Source organism: Squalius cephalus (assembly GCF_949319135.1).
Source record: "Squalius cephalus genome assembly, chromosome: 21".
Lineage (NCBI taxonomy): Eukaryota > Metazoa > Chordata > Actinopteri > Cypriniformes > Leuciscidae > Squalius > Squalius cephalus.
In genome coordinates this window covers 59,453-77,500 of record NC_137142.1, presented here as the reverse complement: position 1 = coordinate 77,500, position 18,048 = coordinate 59,453, and the positions used below count along the sequence as shown (strand labels likewise).

At 40.3% G+C, this 18,048-nt stretch overlaps 1 protein-coding gene across 3 annotated transcripts in view; it reads left to right on the top strand.

Moving 5' to 3' along the window:
* The window catches only part of LOC307149205 (von Willebrand factor A domain-containing protein 5A-like), a 31,083-nt gene extending 28,632 nt beyond the window's left edge, over positions 1-2,451 (top strand). For all 3 annotated transcript variants that reach the window (XM_079855373.1, XM_079855372.1, XM_079855374.1), the window contains 3 exons: positions 721-857; positions 936-1,059; positions 1,255-2,451. In XM_079855373.1, the coding sequence (XP_079711499.1) occupies positions 721-857; positions 936-1,059; positions 1,255-1,334 (341 nt within the window). In that variant the 3' untranslated portion in view covers positions 1,335-2,451. The remainder of the gene's footprint in view (positions 1-720; positions 858-935; positions 1,060-1,254) is intronic.
* Positions 2,452-18,048: the final 15,597 nt, after the last annotated feature.

Genomic DNA, 18,048 nt, shown 5'->3' with positions numbered 1-18,048 from the left:
TGTTCATCAGAGCCCTAAACTGTGTGTGTTCATCAGAGCCCTAAACTGTGTGTTCATCAGAGCCCTAAACTGTGTGTGTTCATCAGAGCCCTAAACTGTGTGTGTTCATCAGAGCCCTAAACTGTGTGTGTTCATCAGAGTCCTAAACTGTGTGTGTTCATCAGAGTCCTAAACTGTGTGTGTTCATCAGAGTCCTAAACTGTGTGTGTTCATCAGAGTCCTAAACTGTGTGTTCATCAGAGTCCTAAACTGTGTGTTCATCAGAGTCCTAAACTGTGTGTGTTCATCAGAGTCCTAAACTGTGTGTTCATCAGAGTCCTAAACTGTGTGTGTTCATCAGAGTCCTAAACTGTGTGTTCATCAGAGTCCTAAACTGTGTGTTCATCAGAGTCCTAAACTGTGTGTTCATCAGAGTCCTAAACTGTGTGTTCATCAGAGTCCTAAACTGTGTGTGTTCATCAGAGCCCTAAACTGTGTGTGTTCATCAGAGTCCTAAACTGTGTGTGTTCATCAGAGCCCTAAACTGTGTGTGTTCATCAGAGCCCTAAACTGTGTGTTCATCAGAGCCCTAAACTGTGTGTGTTCATCAGAGTCCTAAACTGTGTGTGTTCATCAGAGCCCTAAACTGTGTGTGTTCATCAGAGTCCTAAACTGTGTGTGTTCATCAGAGCCCTAAACTGTGTGTGTTCATCAGAGTCCTAAACTGTGTGTGTTCATCAGAGCCCGCGTCCCCGACGGACCCGTTGCTCCAGCTGGTCTCTCTTCAGAAGGCCTCGGGACACTGGGAACTCCAAGCTGCTCTCGCTGATGTGTTTGGGAAGACTGAGGACGAGCTGGCCAATCACAGACCAGCACAGGTGGGGCATATGATGTCATACACACACTGAACCAATCAGGACATATCTGAGGATGTGACGTGTGGTTGTGTGTTCCAGGTGGATGGGTCTGTGTGGGCCACGGTTCTGGCTCTGATCTGGTTACACACCTGTAGATCAGAGGACCAGGTTGAGTGGCAGTTTGTGGCCATGAAGGCGGAGGCGTGGATCCGCTCTCAGAAACGTGAGACTTTTAAATCGTTTGTTCGTTCGTTTGTTCGTTCAGTGATTGATGTTGACAGAAAACAGTAGTTAAAGTACTTTACAAACATTGACAAAGATTCTGTGTGAGTCAGTGCTGTACATGTTTTCGATGAGTGTTGATTGAGTTTGGATGTGTGTGTGTGTGTGTGTGTGTGTGTGTGTGTGTGTGTTTCAGCGGATGGCCTGTCTCAGTGTGTGTGTGACGGGAACCTCCTGTTGGGAGGTCATGTGACTGAAGACGCACTGGGAATCTGAAGACTGAAGAATCTTGTGCTGTCAGAAAACAAATAACTCACTCTTTATCATAAACATCTGGGGCCGTATTCACAAAGGATTTTAAGGCTAAAAGTAGCTCCTAACTGGCGAATTTAGGAGCAACTCCTAAAAATAATGGGCGTGTCACTCGTAACTTTAGGACTCCTAATTTTTTTGACTAAGAGTAATTCACGAAGCGTTTTAGCCCTAAAAGTAGCACCTAAGTCTGGGACAGCTTAAAAGAAGTCGAGAGGACTCCTAACTCACTAAGACCTTCACAAACTTTTTGTGGCATTTCACGTTGCGATGTTTTGAAATGCGTATGCGGCGCTACAGGAGCTTCCAATCGCGAGGGAACAATATAGGCATAACTAGGGATGCAATAACGCCACCAACAACAACCAAAACTAGGCTACTCATTGCATGTAAACTAATTGTAACGTTTCATTGTGAATCAAATTAAAATGTTCTTCTCTTTGCAAACGTAGGCAGAGGTATATAGTGACAGATTAATTCAATAATGTTGCAAAGATATTGCATCAATCCATATGTTTCATTAGGCTATAGGCTATTTGTTTTGCCTTACTCTTTATTCATTTAGGCTATTTATTCAGTTATTCATCATCTTCCGTCCTTCGCACTGCTTGTGTAGCGCACGCATTCTCAGACCTGTCGCCTGTCACTCATCATCGTAGGGGAGGGGTTTGGAATCATTCCCGTGTTACAATCATCAGCCAATCAAGGTGGTCACTTCAGTCAAGCTCGTGCATGAGTAATGACGTCATCTATAGCAACGAAGACTCACTCTTAGTTTAGGAGTTGTCATTTTTCTTTACTAAGAGTAGGTCTGAACGGCGTTGTGAATAACTTCTAAGAGAAAACTCCTAGCTAAAATCTTTTAGTGCGATTTAGGAGTACTCCTAGTGGTAAGATAAAATGCTTTGTGAATACGGCCCCTGTGTGTGTTTTTCTGGTATAAAAATAAAATAAAATCATAGAGTAAAACTGACAGATTTATTTCATTTTAGTATATGTAAGCTTTAGGGCCTGTCCTAAATTCATGTTATTGCTCTAAATATGATTCTAATTAAATAATCTTCTTGTGTTCTGAACTTACTATCATGATTCTGTCTTTCCTAAACTATTTTATTAAAGTCTTTCTTCACTAGCCATAATTATCTGGCTGATATTTAGAATGCATTACAGTTAAGAATTAGTCAGAAAAGAGATATTTGTAATTATTAACTGCCAAGGATGATCATTTTAATAATGGCTCCTTTCCACTGACCGGTACGGTACGGTATGGTACTTATGAGACCGTACCACTTTTTGGGTACCCTTCCGTTGGGGTTCCTAGCACAGTGGTATGGTACTAAAGGGTGGAGCTAGACTCACTGCAGGACGTTGATTGGTTGACAGAGAATCGTCACTTGCACGTGCTACAAGGGGAATGACAACATAAGAAGTGCCATTTTTTTAACATACAGTTGAAATATAATACTACTGTTACTGTGTCACGATATGTAGTTTTAAGAGTTTTTCAGGCGAGAATATAGTTTTTTAAAGCTCAAATCTGTGGTTTATTTATAAAGATTTATGAAAATTTGATCCAGGTTGTGAGATCCAGGCGATCGGCGCTCATGTACCCCGCCTGGAACAGCCTTTCCTCGGCTAGTCGTTCTGACCTTAGACGCCTACTCTGATGTCTCAGTAGTGGTTAAACATGAGATATTATTCATCTTGTGTAGACCTAGCATTCGATCTTTGGTCTTGTGAATTTATCATTTGTTTCCTGGCCAATCGTTTTGCCTGAGGGCTAAGTGAAATTTCATAATTTTATATTAAGGCTATTTAACTTTACCATTGTAACGTAAAGCGCTGACCTTGTATGTTTGACTGAATTGTTTGCTTGTATAGCTTCTTGTACTTTTTACTTATACTTTTATAATGGCTATTATTGATAAAACTGAAATTTAACAAAAAGAGACAGTTTAGTTTTGTCATTTTTAACTTTATTACAGTGAAGATGATCAGAGTACAGATCTGATCAACATGATCAGAGTTGCCTGAACCATATTAATAAGTCTAATATTTTTTAAATTTAAACGAAAAGAGGCAGGGTTATGTTAAATATTTTGTTTTGTTATAAATAGGCCAACGTTATATGCAGTGAATATAATCAATACGAGTTGCCTGAACCACATTTGTGTGGCTATAATGTTTAAGATTTCTTTTAATGAATTAACTAAAAGAGGCAGTGTGGTGTTTATAACATATTTCGGGTTTAGGACGGCAACATGTGAATACGTGTTTGACTGGTCTCCATACTGAACTGTATTTAACTAGTTAAAAACAAATGCATTCTCGACCAGCTCATTGTGATTTCATATAGTTAAAAAAGAAGAGACCCTACAAAGTAAAGTTTGAGTAAATAATCATCTAATTCAGAGGTTTACTGTGTAATGATATTTAGTAACGTAATATATCCATGTAGACACAAGGTGGCGCTGGAGGATAATTTACTGTGTTAACCATAGGCGGAGGGTGAACCCACTCCTGGGTAAGGCTAGGATGTGCGCTTCCCCTTGATGCATTTAAATAGATTTCCTACCACCTATAACCATGTCAGTTTTAACCAGTGTGTCGCCTAGCAACAACTTAAACGTCCCGGTATAAATGCTCCCGTTAACTAATTTGTTATTAACGCGACTATACGTTTACAAACTGTTAATTTTAGCAAAAAAGCAAGCAGTACTGTATGCCTGGCAGCCAATATAAATAAACACTGCCTTACCTAATGCAGCAAAATCCTGCGTTTAGACCTGGCATCATATGCGTTGATGTCCTCGTTGTTTAGTTTTGTGGTTATGGCAAGGCAAGGCAAGGCAAGTTTATTTATATAGCACATTTCATACACAATGGCAATTCAAAGTGCTTTACATAGAAGAAATTAAAATAATAAAAAGAAATAAGAATAATTAAAACAGTTTAGAAAAATAAAATACAGTACAGTTTCTCTAAGTCTTGTCTGGAAACAAAACATCTAATTCTTGCAATATTTTTCAGATGATAGTATGCTGATTTAGTTATTGCTTTGACATGACTACTGAAACTAAGGTCTGACTCTAGTGTCACACCGAGATTCCTGACCTGATTTTAGTTGTTTGACCCCTAGAGTGAAGGTATGCGTTCACCTTGAGAACTTCATCTTTGTTTCCAAACTCAATGACTTCAGTTTTGTCTTTGTTTAACTGAAGAGAGTTTTGGCACATCCAACTGTTGACTTCATCAATGCATTGGCACAGGGAGTCAATGGGGCTGTAATCGTTAGGCGAAAGGGCTAAGTAGATCTGTGTGTCGTCTGCATAGCTGTGGTAGATCTGTGTGTCGTCTGCATAGCTGTGGTAGAGCTGTGTGTCATCTGCATAGCTGTGGTAAGAGATTTGGTTCTCTCTCATTATTTGGCTCATTGGGAGCATATACAGGTTGAACAGGAGTGGCGCAAGAGTTGAGCCTTGAGGGACTCCGCATGTCATGGATGTCCACTCAGACTTATGATCTCCTATACTCACATAATAACCTCTCCCATCTAAGTATGACCTGAACCATTTTAGGACTATCCCAGAAAGCCCCACCCAGTTTTCCAGACTGTCAAGAAGTATGTTATGATCGACAGTGTCAAATGCAGCACTGAGGTCGAGTAGTACCAGCACTGATAATTTGCCTGAATCAGTATTTAAGCGAATATCGTTTATTATCTTTATGAGCGCTGTCTCTGTGCTGTGGTGTGTTCGGAAACCAGATTGAAAATTGTCAAAGTATCCATTCGAGCATAAGTCTTGTTCAGCTGATTGAAGACAACTTTTTCAATGATCTTGCCTATGAAAGGAAGATTTGAGATCGGTCTATAGTTGCTTAATATGGTCTTTTCCAGATTGTTCTTTTTCAGGAGGGGCTTGACAACTGCAGTTTTCAGGGAGTTTGGAAAACTCCCAGAGAGAAGTGAGGCATTTACCACTTCTAGGAGATCTGCTTCTAAACTGTTTAACACACTTTTGAAAAAAGCTGTGGGAAGTGTGTCAAGAGCGCAGGTTGATGTTTTAAGGTGCTGTATGGTTTCTTCAAAAATTTTGCCATCAATTTCTTTGAAATCAGACATAGTAACTACTTTCTCAGGTGGTTTGATCTGTCTGACCCCAGCGCAACTCAAGGATGTGCTGATCACCTTTCTGATATTATTGATTTTCTCAGAGAAGAAAGAAGCAAACTCACTGCACTTGTTGTCTGAGAGCATTTCACTGGGAATCTGGCTTGGAGGGTTTGTCAGTCTCTCTACAGTAGCAAAAAGAGTGCGTGTGTTGTTTAAATTACTGTTTATAATATTTGAGAAGAAAGTCTGTCTAGCTTTGCCTAGTTCCATATTGAAAGCATGAAGGCTGTCTTTGTAGATGTTATAATGGACTACAAGTTTAGTCTTCCGCCACATGCGCTCTGCTTTTCTGCATTGTCTTTTCATATTTTGCACTGCTGTTGAGTTTCTCCAAGGTGCTTTTTGTCTGCCACTCTTCTTCCTGACTTTAACAGGAGCAATATCATCAATTTCACTTTTAACTTTTGAGTTAAAAGAATCAAGGAGAAAATCAACAGAGTCTGCAGATATGCTTGGTGTTAAGGATATAGCCTTCATAAATAGTACACTAGTGTTCTCATTTAAGCATCTCTTCTTGACAGACACAGATCTAGCTTCAGTGGCAGGAGAGATCAATATATCAAAGAAAATACAGAAATGATCAGACAGTGCTACATCCTTAATAACAATCGATGAAATGTTTAGACCCTTACTGATAAGTAAATCTAGAGTGTGTCCACGATTGTCAAGTCAAGTCAAGTCATCTTCATTTATATAGCGCTTTTAACAACGTAGATTGTTTCAAAGCAGCTTTACAGAGATAAGCGTATAATTTAAGGTAACAGAGATTGTTTTGGCTTTATAGCAGAGTTAAGTTATTTCCATCTAAAGTTAGTTTTGATTGATTTGCTTCCGTCGCAACGATCATTTGTTATTAAATTAGGGGCCGCCAAGACGACACCATTCCCTCTACACAGACTTTAAACGCGAACCTGTGAGAAACACTGATGGCGTTCACATGAGCATTTAGAATGAGTTCTATAGTTATGTGCATTTGAAAATACGCAGGTTTGGAATTCCCTACAAGCCAAGCCTAAACAAAGTACTTGTCTTTCCTTATAAATTTTGATAAAGAATTTTATTTTATTTTGTTGCTTTGGGGTAGGAATGCGAAACGAATTTCCCGACAACGCCTTATCTGTAGAGTGGTAGAGGGATCCTCCATAGGGAGAGACTAGTTGGCACTTCAGCACTGCGTTGTCATCGGTCCAGGCGAAGGTCCTTCGTCAGATCTGGATACGGCCCGGATCCGGCAGGCTGCAGGAAAACCTCGGGATAAACACAGACACTAAAATTAGCGTAGATGCCATTCTTCTCATGATGTAACGAGTACATCAGGATTTATGGGAAGTGTTCCCGGTTCCGGCTGACCTAATCTATGCAGCCTAACATTAAATTATAGAAGTCTATAATGTATTATGTGAATGCTAAATCAAAGAGATGTGTCTTTAATCTGGCTTTGAACTGACAGAGTGTGTCTGCTTCCCGGACAATGTTAGGAAGACTGTTCCAGAGTTTTGGTGCTAAATAGGAGAAGGATCTACCGCCAGCAGTCGATTTAGATATTCTAGGTATTATTAACTGGCCGGAATTTTGAGATCGCAATAGACGTGAAGGACTATAATGCGTTAAGAGCTCGCTCAAGTACTGCGGAGCTAAACCATTAAGTGCTTTGTAAGTAATCAGCAATATTTTAAAATGTATGCGATGTTTAATAGGGAGCCAATGCAGTTTTGACAGAACCGGGCTAATATGGTCATACTTCCTGGTTCTGGTAAGAACTCGAGCTGCTACGTTTTGAACCAGCTGTAGTTTGTTTATTAAACGTGCAGGGCAACCACCCAGTAGAGCATTACAATAATCTAGCCTTGAGGTCATGAACGCATGAACTAATTGTTCCGCATTTGTCAATGAGAGCATATGGCGTAATTTAGATATATTTTTAAGATGGAAAAATGCAGTTTTACAGATACTAGACACGTGACTTTCAAATGAAAGATTGGTATCAAAGAGCACACCCAGGTTCCTAACCGACGACGAAGACTTAACAGAGCAGCCATCAAGTGTTAGACAGTATTCTAGGTTATTACGTGAGGAAGTTTTTTGTCCAATAATTAGAAACTCTGTTTTTTCAGAATTTAGAAGTAGGAAATTACGAGTCATCCAATTTTTTATATCTGCTATGCATTCCGTTAATTTTATGAATTGATAAGTTTCGTTAGGTTTTGAAGAAATATACAGCTGAGTATCGTCAGCATAACAGTGAAAGCTAATTCCATGTTTCCTAATGATATCTCCTAATGGTAGCATGTACAGAGTGAACAGCAGCGGTCCTAGTACTGAGCCTTGTGGTACGCCATACTGAACTTGTGAACGATGAGACATCTCATCATTTACTGCTACAAACTGATAACGGTCAGATAAGTATGATTTAAACCATGCTAGTGCATTTCCCGTAATGCCAACATTAAGTTCTAATCTATGTAAATGAACGTTGTGGTCAATGGTGTCAAATGCAGCACTAAGATCGAGTAACACTAATAGAGAGATACAACCACGATCGGATGATAAGAGCAAATCATTTGTGACTCTAACGAGAGCAGTCTCAGTACTATGGTACGGTCTAAATCCTGACTGGAAATCCTCGCAGATATCATTTCTTTCAAGAAAGGAACACAGTTGTGAGGATACTGCCTTTTCTAATATCTTTGACAGAAAAGGTAGATTCGAGATCGGCCTATAATTGACTAATTCTGTAGGATCAAGTTGCGTTTTTTTAACAAGCGGTTTAATCATAGCCAGCTTAAAGTTTTTTGGTACGTATCCTAGAGACAAAGATGAATTAATGATATTAAGAGGAGGATCTAGGACCTCTGGAAGCATCTCTTTCAGTAGCTTAGTTGGTATAGGGTCTAACATACATGTTGTTGATTTAGATGATTTAACGAGTTTAGTAAATTCTTCCTCTCCTATAGCAACGAATGAATCAAATTTTTCCTCAGGGAGACTACAATGCACTGCCTGATGTGATACTGTAGTAGACGGTTGCATAGTTATAATTTTGTCCCTGATATTATCAATCTTATAAGTGAAGAAGTTCATAAAATCATTACTGCTGTGTTGCTTGGAAACTTCTGGGCTTGAAGCTTTATTTTTCGTTAGTTTAGCCACCGTTTCAAATAAATACCTAGGATTATGTTTATTTTCTTCTAATAGGGTTGAAAAATAAGCAGATCTAGCAGCTTTTAAAGCCTCTCTGTAAGTAATCGAGCTCTCCTTCCATGAAATGCGAAATACCTCTAGTTTTGTTTTCTTCCAGTTGCGCTCCATTTTTCTGGCTGCTCTCTTAAGGGCCCGAGTGTGCTCGTTGTACCACGGCGTTGGACTATTTTCTTTAATCTTCTTTAAGCGCAACGGAGCAACTGTGTCTAAAGTGCTGGAAAAGAGAGAGTTAAAAGTTTCTGTTGCAATATCGAGTTCTTCTAAGCTATCTGGGATGCTGAGATGATGAAACTGATCAGGAAGATTATTAATAAAGCAATCTTTAGTAGCAGAAGTGATAGATCTAACATATTTGAAACACGGAGTCGGCTTTGCAGCCTTGGCTAAGTGCAAATTACACGAGACTAGATAATGATCTGAGATGTCATCGCTCTGCTGCAGAATTTCAACGGCATCAACATCTATTCCATGTGATAATATTAGATCTAGAGTATGATTACGACGATGAGTAGGTCCTGACACGTGTTGTCTAACTCCAATTGAATTTACAATGTCTTTAAATGCCAATCCCAATGCATCTTTTTCATTATCGATGTGTATATTAAAATCACCAACAATTAGTACTTTATCTGCAGTCAATATTAATTCTGATAGAAAGTCCGCAAATTCTTTGATAAAGTCTGTATGGTGCCCTGGTGGCCTGTATACAGTAGCCAGCACAAATCTCAAACGTGATTTATCGTTTACACTATATATTTTTACATTAAGCACCAATGCTTCAAAAGAATTATATTTGAAACTTGATTTCTTAGTGGTTTTGAAACTATTACTATAAATTACAGCAACTCCTCCCCCTTTGCGTTTCAGACGAGGTTCATGTTTATAACAGTAATCTTGCGGGGTTGATTCATTTAAAGTAATGTAATCGTTTGGTTTTAGCCAGGTTTCTGTCAAACACAGCACATCTAGGTTATTATCTGAAATCATATCATTAACAACGAGTGCTTTTGAAGTAAGCGATCGAATATTCAGCAACCCAAGCTTTAGCATTTGCTCATCTGTATTATAGCTGTTTTTTATTTGTTGAACATCAATTAAATTTTTAACCTTAGATGGGTTAAAACGTTTTTTTGGATTTCCAAATTCGGGGAACAGACACAGTCTCTATATGATGATAGCTAGGTGAAAGAGGCTCTATGTGATGGGATTTATCTGACCTTGGTGACGCGAGGCCGCTAGCAGACGGTCGGTTTAGCCAGTCTGTCTGCTTCCTGACCTGAGCCCCAGATTGTCATGTTTGAGCTCTAAGACTATGTGCCATATTACTAGAGAGAAGAGCAGCACCATCCCAGGAGGGATGAATACCATCTCTTTTCAACAGGTCAGGTTTGCCCCAAAAACTTTTCCAATTGTCTATGAATTCTATATTATTAAGCGGACACCACCGAGACAGCCAACCGTTAAGCGAACACAATCTACTAACTATCTCATCACTCCTGCGAACAGGAAGGGGGCCAGAGCAAATTACAGTCCTTGACATCGTACTTGCAAGTTCACACACCTCTTTAATATTAATTTTGGTGATCTCCGACTGGCGGAGTCGAACATCATTAGTGCCGACATGAATAATGATCTTAGAGAATTTACGATTAACATTAGCCAGCACTTTTAAATTTGCTTTGATGTCAGGTGCTCTGGCTCCTGGCAAACATGTGACTATGGTGGTTGGTGTCTCTATTTTCACGTTCCGTGTAATAGAATCGCCAATAACTAGGGCACAATCATTCTCAGTGGGTGTTTCACTGAGCGGGGCAAATCGATTTGTTATGGTAATCGGAACGGAAGAGTGGTTTTTAGATCCGCGACTAGAGCGATCCCTCACTGTCACCCATTTGCCCGGCTGCTCAGGCACTATTTCAGCCAGAACCGACTCATGTAAAGTGTTCACTATACTATGCGCATCCAAAACATCTGAAGCTCTAGCACTCTTACTATCCTCAATTAAAGTTTGGATGTGTGTTTCTAATTCTGAAATCTTCTCTGTCAACCTAACTGTCTCCTTACATTTATCACATATAAATCCTATATTGTCGACAGAGAAGGCTATGCTAAACATGTGACATGAAGTGCAGGTGACAATAACAGGACAAGACATTACTCACCGTGTTTGTTGACTGATTCTTACTCACCTGAGCTTTTATGTGGGAGATTGTGTGTGGGTCCATGTATATGCTGAGTCAGATCAAAAGTTTTTAAAACAGTTTTGATTTCTTTTGCCATATTGTTTTCTGCACTATCTATGTGGATGTTAAAATCTCCAGCAATGGCAAAACAGTCAAACTCTGTTATGTCACTCTCAATATGCAGCAGACTCAAGGATGAAAGTCTCTCCTGGCCCATTGTTGAACGCATCCAATTCTTTACGCGTCGCATAGCTGAAAAAGATCTCTCGCATGTTGCGGTCCCCACCGGTAATGTTAGAGCCAACTTGAAAAGTTTTTCGAAGTTTGGATAAAATCCAGTCGAGAGTGCCTCCTTAACGAAGTCAGGAGATGAGTGACGTGAGTTCAGTTTCAGTAAATTCATCTCAGTACATGCCAATTTAGGGTTGATAGAGAGGGTGGTCGCATATTTATTTAAAAGAAACTGCGCGCCTTCTGGGTCACATTTTAGCACTGCATCCACACTCTTTGCTATTCCCATGGTCTGAGTGGAAAACCGGGACTGACACTCACCCAACAGGGTATCCAAAACAGGAAAATAGAGCTGTTGGGCCCATTTCTCTTTCATGCTTTGTGTGATGTTTGTTTGGTATTCTCTTTGTCCAAGGGAACTTGTGACAACAGAGGAATCCAACGTAGCAGTTCTTTTCACAGTTCGCTTATGCGTAAGATTGCGTTCATCTTCACTGACTGAAATGTCAAGTGAATTACAGAATGCTTCAATCTCCATCCATAATTCGTCCCACTTTTCAGTGGTCCTCATGTTCTCAAGGCCATTTATTGTAGATTCCATGACACTTGAGGCCTGAGATAGTGTCGTGTCTTTCTTTTGTAGTGCCTTGTGTGCAACATGGATCATACTGAAAACATGGTAAAACACCAAAAGAGACACACAGAACGTGGCCTTCTTGAGATGGCTTAAGAGACCGGATGCCTCAACAAACCTGCGACAAGGGGGAACAGAGAGCTCGGAAAGAGTGGAGAGCAGGGCTCTTATAGAAGTCTTGACAGCTGCTATGTTTTTCCATCGACACGCCCATCGCGTGTCGCTGAGTGCTGTCAGTTCGTCTTTAACCCCGAGCTCCTTTTGGTGCTGCTGGTATGCATGGTGTGTGCCTGGTTGTGAGAAAAACACATACAGACTCTCGAGGATGTGAAAAAACGTAGATGCTGTACGATTTACCTTGCATGCATCGACCAAAACCAAATTCAACTTGTGGGCCATACAGTGAATGTACACCGCAGATGGATGGTCTTGACGGAGTTTCTGCTGAACTCCGTTTACGTGACCAGACATGACAGCCGCTCCGTCATAACTTTGTGCAACAATGGGTAAAGAGTAGATTCCACACACATCCAGAAAGTGCTTTATGTGTCCATAAATTCCAGTAGCATCAACTCTTTCAGAACAGTCAACAAATCCTAGAAATCTTTCCTTTATCTCCAGCTTCTCTGTGTACCTCACACACACGGCCATTTGTTCCTCTTTAAAACTTTAAAACACACAAAGCATGTGCTTCGTCCACTAGAACAGTAAAAAACCCATTGTTTTCGATGCCGCGGATTATTTTGTTTTTGACTTAACCAGAAGCAATTTCTAAAATTTCATTTTGTGTGTCAGGGCTCGTTAGATTGAACGGGGCCTTTAATCGAGCGCAGAAAGCATCGTCACGTCTGGCGTACCAGTCACACAGCTCCAAAAAGTTCCCACGATTTGCAGAAGTTTCTCTCTCGTCGTGCCCTCTCAGTGCAAGTCCTTGTTTTCCTATATATAGCAATATGTCAACAATGGATGTTGCATATTCCCTATTGCTCTGCACTGAGGTCCTGTGAGATTCACTTAACTGTGCAGCGATGGAACCAGTGGCTTTGGTTTGCTCAAAGCAGTGCCACTGATCACTGCACTGATGATGTGGTGCTCCATCTGCGTGCTTCTGTAACTTTGCTAATATATTCTTCCAGTCACATACTCCATTTGCAATAAAAGCAGGATCTCTGTATGCACCACTAGAACTGCACTGAAACAATCTACATGGGAAGCAGAAAATCGCGTCTGCCTCTTTGCTGTATTCAATGAATGAATATGTCTTATAGTAATCGGACGAAAATGACCGGTTCTGCTTACCGAACAATGTTTTTGGATATTTGGGCAAGTAGGGTTGTGATGGTCCAGTTTCCTTTGTGCCCAAATCCACAGGTGTGCTGCTTTTATTGGTAACACACTCAAAGATCCGTTCACAAGGCCTGGTGCAGCCAGACTCACCGGCTGTATCTGTTGATATCTGTGAAGACGAGCTTTCTTCTAAGTTTTTGTCAGATATTTGCACACTTGAATTGGATGGGTAAGGGCTGTAGTTTAGATCGTTGCAGCTTGAAGTCTTTGTCTTGAAAAATGTTCGTATGTCCATTATGTCAACTAAATTGGCTGCCAGCTCAAAATTAGCCTAATAGCCTAAATCACTTTTTTTTTCTAAAGCACATAAACCCGCGTTTTTAGGCGAGTGCCGGATATGGGTGTCATAAACTATTTTTAAAATGAATGAATTTGTATTTAAAGTGATCACAATTTAATAAAAACATTTTAATTTATGAATTATATTGCTTTCATTTATTTAAAAATTTATCCAAAAAAAAAAAAAAAATCCTGCATAAATTAATTATCTCTGCGCGTGCGCACGACATGCAATTTACGTTTTCCACAGACCACAGCTGAGGCAGCCCAGCCGCGCTTATCATTTGGTTTTGGAGTGGAGGAAACTGATCCTAGACCAGCAATTATGGGCAGCTTTTCTTTATAAAAGCAACTAGTAGTAGCAGGCAGGCTGCATTTGAGGGAGAAAATTTTACTCGAATTGTATATTGCTAGTCTCAAGTCCGTGGCCAGGGGAAGGCTAAGCCTTCCCCAGCCTTACACACGCTCCGCCTATGGTGTTAACTTAAAGAGAGGAACTGGGACTTTTATGTGATCACGGGGACAGGATGTTTTTAAAAGGAAATAAAATAAATGACTAGCACAAGCTAGCTGTTCATCACAACAATGTGTCATCATTGAAAATGGAATGAACATTACATACTGAATATGCCCGGCACTCGCAGCAAACCAGATAAGATGACGGAAAACGCAACGATGAAAGTAGCGGAAAACAGAATGGAAACTAACCAAGAAATTATTCTCAATGAGATATGAATGCTTAAAACGGAGCTACTTGTGAAAATAGACGAAAAGGCTGAGGTCCAGGCCACGGAGATAAAGACGCAATGTGAGCAACTGAGAGAGGAGTTTGGGACTGTAATGGGCCAAGCAGCCGCGAGAATGGCCACAATTGAGACGCGGGTGCTCTCGCTGGAAGAAGCAGAAAGCGGACATTCGGATGATGTGTGTACTCTGCAGCGAGAGGTGGCGAAACTTCAACAAGATGTCGCTACATTGGAAGCAAAAAATGAGGATCTTGAGGCCAGATCGCACCGTTGTAATCTACACATAGTGAAGGAGAGACGGGAGGAGGGAAAGCATATTCCCGACTTCATATCCGAGCTTCTCAAGGATTCGTTACAGCTGGACAAGGGCCCTGTAATAGATCGCGCACACAGAACCCTGAGATCGAGACCAGGAGACGATCAACCAGCAAGGGCAATTATAGTGAAATTTCACTATTTTCAGGAGAAGAAATTATTGATTAAGAAAGCCATGCAGAGAAGGGAGATTGTCACACCGGACGGAGACAAAATACACCTCTAGCCCGACTATACCCAAAGGTCGTGAAACAGCGATCAGCCTTCAATGAGGTGCGTGGACTACTCAGACGCTGTGAGGGTGTGCGTTACGGTCTGTTCCATCCTGCCGAGCTGAGAATCACCGCGAAAGATGGGGTGAGACGGAGTTTTAAAGATCCAAAACAGGCTATGGACTTTGTGAGAGACACTTTGAAACCCTAATACAAACGATGTGACCTTTAATATCTTGCTAATTAATGCATGGTGAGTTAAACTTTGTTTGATTGCTAATTGTTGATTATGGCACTTAGTATTTGAAGATAAAGTCGGTTGACAGTAATAGCCTACATTTAAGAGATACGTTATTTATATCTCTAGTATTCAACATCTTCCTGTAAATAAGAGAAATGCAGTTTGTGGCAATATTATTTTATCATAACAGTTCAGATTGGAGTTTAAGTCATTGGGACGAGTGACGTTAAGAGGATATGGTAACTGGTAGTATTAGCAGCCTTCTTTTAGAGGCCAGCTCAAGTTGTTGTTGTTGTTGTTGTTTTGTTTCTTTTTTTATATATATATATAAGCATATATGCATCTAATTGGGACAATGTAATTTTTTTTAAAGACCTCTTTACATGTCTTCCAGATCTTGACAGTCACCAGCTTATTTTAGGAGGTGATTTAAATTGTACACTCCACCCAGTGCTGGACCGATCTAAAGCATCATCTGGGTCACTTAGTAAATCAGCTCGATGTGTCAATGAGTTTATGCAAACTTATGGTATGGTCGACGCATGGAAATATAAGAATCCAACATCAAGGCAATATTCTTTTTTTCTGCAGCACATCAGATTTATTCAAGGATTGATTTCATCTTTATAGACAAGAGAATGTTACCACTACTTAGATCATGTGAATACACAGGTATAGTAATTTCCGACCATAGCCCTGTATTGATGACTCTCTGCTTTCCTAATAACATTCCACCCCAGAGTATGTGGAGATTCAACTCCAGATTATTGACAGATGAGAAGTTTGTTGATTTCTTATCCAATCAGATAGATTACTTCTTTGAAACAAACCGCTCACCAGGTATGACTCACTGCAATCTCTGGGAGACAATGAAGGCCTTCTTAAGAGGCCAAATAATTTCATACAGTGTAGGTATGAGGAAAAAAAGAATGGAGAGGATCAATCAGATTATCTCAAGGATAAATGATATAGATCAAGAACATTCTAGAACCCCCAATGCTACTCTATATAAGGAGAGAGGATTATTACAGTCAGAATTAGATAACCTGAATACAGAGGCAGAGGAGGCGTTGTATTTGAGATCTAAACAGCAAGCATTTGAGTATGGTGAAAGGGCTAGCAAGTTGCTTTCACACCACCTGAGATTGACAACTGAAGCTAATTATATAGCTGAAATTCAGACAGCAAACGAGTAACCACAGACCAGTTGAATATTAACAAGCAGTTTACATTTTTTTATGAGGAATTGTATACATCGGAGCCATGTGACAAGGCGAACATAGCAAGTTTTTTTTTTGCCAAATTAGAAATACCTACCATCAGTGAACAAAATAAAGCCAATCTTGAACAATCCATATCAACAGTGGAGATTGAACAAGCTATTAAACAAATGAAAAGTGGAAAAGCACCTGGCCCCGATGGGTTTATAATTGAATTCTATAAGAAGTTTTCAGGGAAATTATCCCCTATTTTGAAAGAAGTGTTTAAGGAAATAATTGAGCAAAAAATGTTACCACCAACAATGTCTCAGGCTATCATTACAGTTGTACACAAAAAAGGTAAAGATCGCCTAAAATGCGACACATATTGCCCTATAAGTTTGCTTTCAAATGATTATAAGATATTAGCTAAGGTTTTAGCAGTGATGTTGAATCCTGTCATGCAGTCTATTATTCATCAAGACCAGACAGGGTTCATACCTGGACGGCAGCTCTCAAGTAATCTACGAATACTATTCAATATACTTTACTCACAAGGCAGCCCACGGCTACCAGAGGTTCTGTTGTCGTTAGATGCACATAAAGCCTTTGATCACATAGAATACATGTATTTATTTACAGCTCTGAAACATTTTGGTTTTGGATCTAGTTTTTGCACTTGGATCAGTATACTCTATGCACATCCATCTGCTTGTATAAGAACCAATAGGGTAATATCAGACTATTTCTGTTTGCACAGGGGTACAAGGCAGGGCTGCCCCCTGTCACCACTCTTATTTAACATAGCGATAGAACCCCTAGCAATAGCTTTAAGGAAGGAGGCAGATTTGCTAGGTATAAATAGAGGTAGGAGCACCCACAAGATTTCGTTGTATGCAGATGACCTCATAATATATATATCCAACCCAGATATGTCCATACCTAAAGCGATAGAACATATAAATAGTTTTGGGGGAATATCAGGATATAAGATAAATTTTAATAAAAGTATATTATTCAATTAATAATGAGGCAAAGCAGTTAGACCTCAAGAAATTCCCATTCAAAACAACTTATGATTCCTTTAAGTATTTAGGAATTTCAGTGACAAATACATACAAAGAGCTATTTAAATGTAACTTCACTGTATTGATGTCACGGAGCGCGCGCCTGTCACTGAGCGCATGGGGGGAAAGATGAACTGCAATTCCCATCTTTCCCCCCTGCTATCATTAGTTCCCAGCCCTGCCTGGTTTTTCCACTCAGCATCATTACATCCACCTGTTAATCATTATCCACCCTTTATCTGGACTGCCTTGTTCTTTGTTTCTTTGTGAAGTGTTGTTTTGCCACGCTGCATGTTGCTACGTGTTTCCTTGGTGTTTTATGCCCAGTGCTTCCTTGTTTCGTTACCTGCTTCAATAAAGTTCTGCAGATGGATCCGACTGCCTCTACTTCGTCATTACAGAACACTTCACCACTACAGGATCCAGCAGACCTCCAGAGTCTTGCTTCCGAGGTTAATTCCCAGGCATCTGTGTTAATCACACACCAACAACAGCTGGCCAAGTTAACGAATCTCACCGAAGAACTTGTGAGGTCCGTTCATACTCTCACTCTGCAGAGCGCGGTCACTAATTCAGCTCAAGCTCCCGCTGCACCTGTGCACGTCACATCAAGCGTGAGTACGGCTTCAAGCAATCCCAAATTATCCCTTCCTGAGAAGTTTAACGGCTCACCAGCTGCCTGTAGAGGATTTCTGTTGCAGTGTGAATTATTCGTCAGCCAGCAACCCCAGCTTTATCCCAATGACGCGTCCCGCGTTTCATTCATCTGCTCATTGCTCACCGGGAGGGCGTTGGAGTGGGCGACTGCTCTCTGGTCTGGTGGTCATCATACCTTTCCCTCCTTTAACG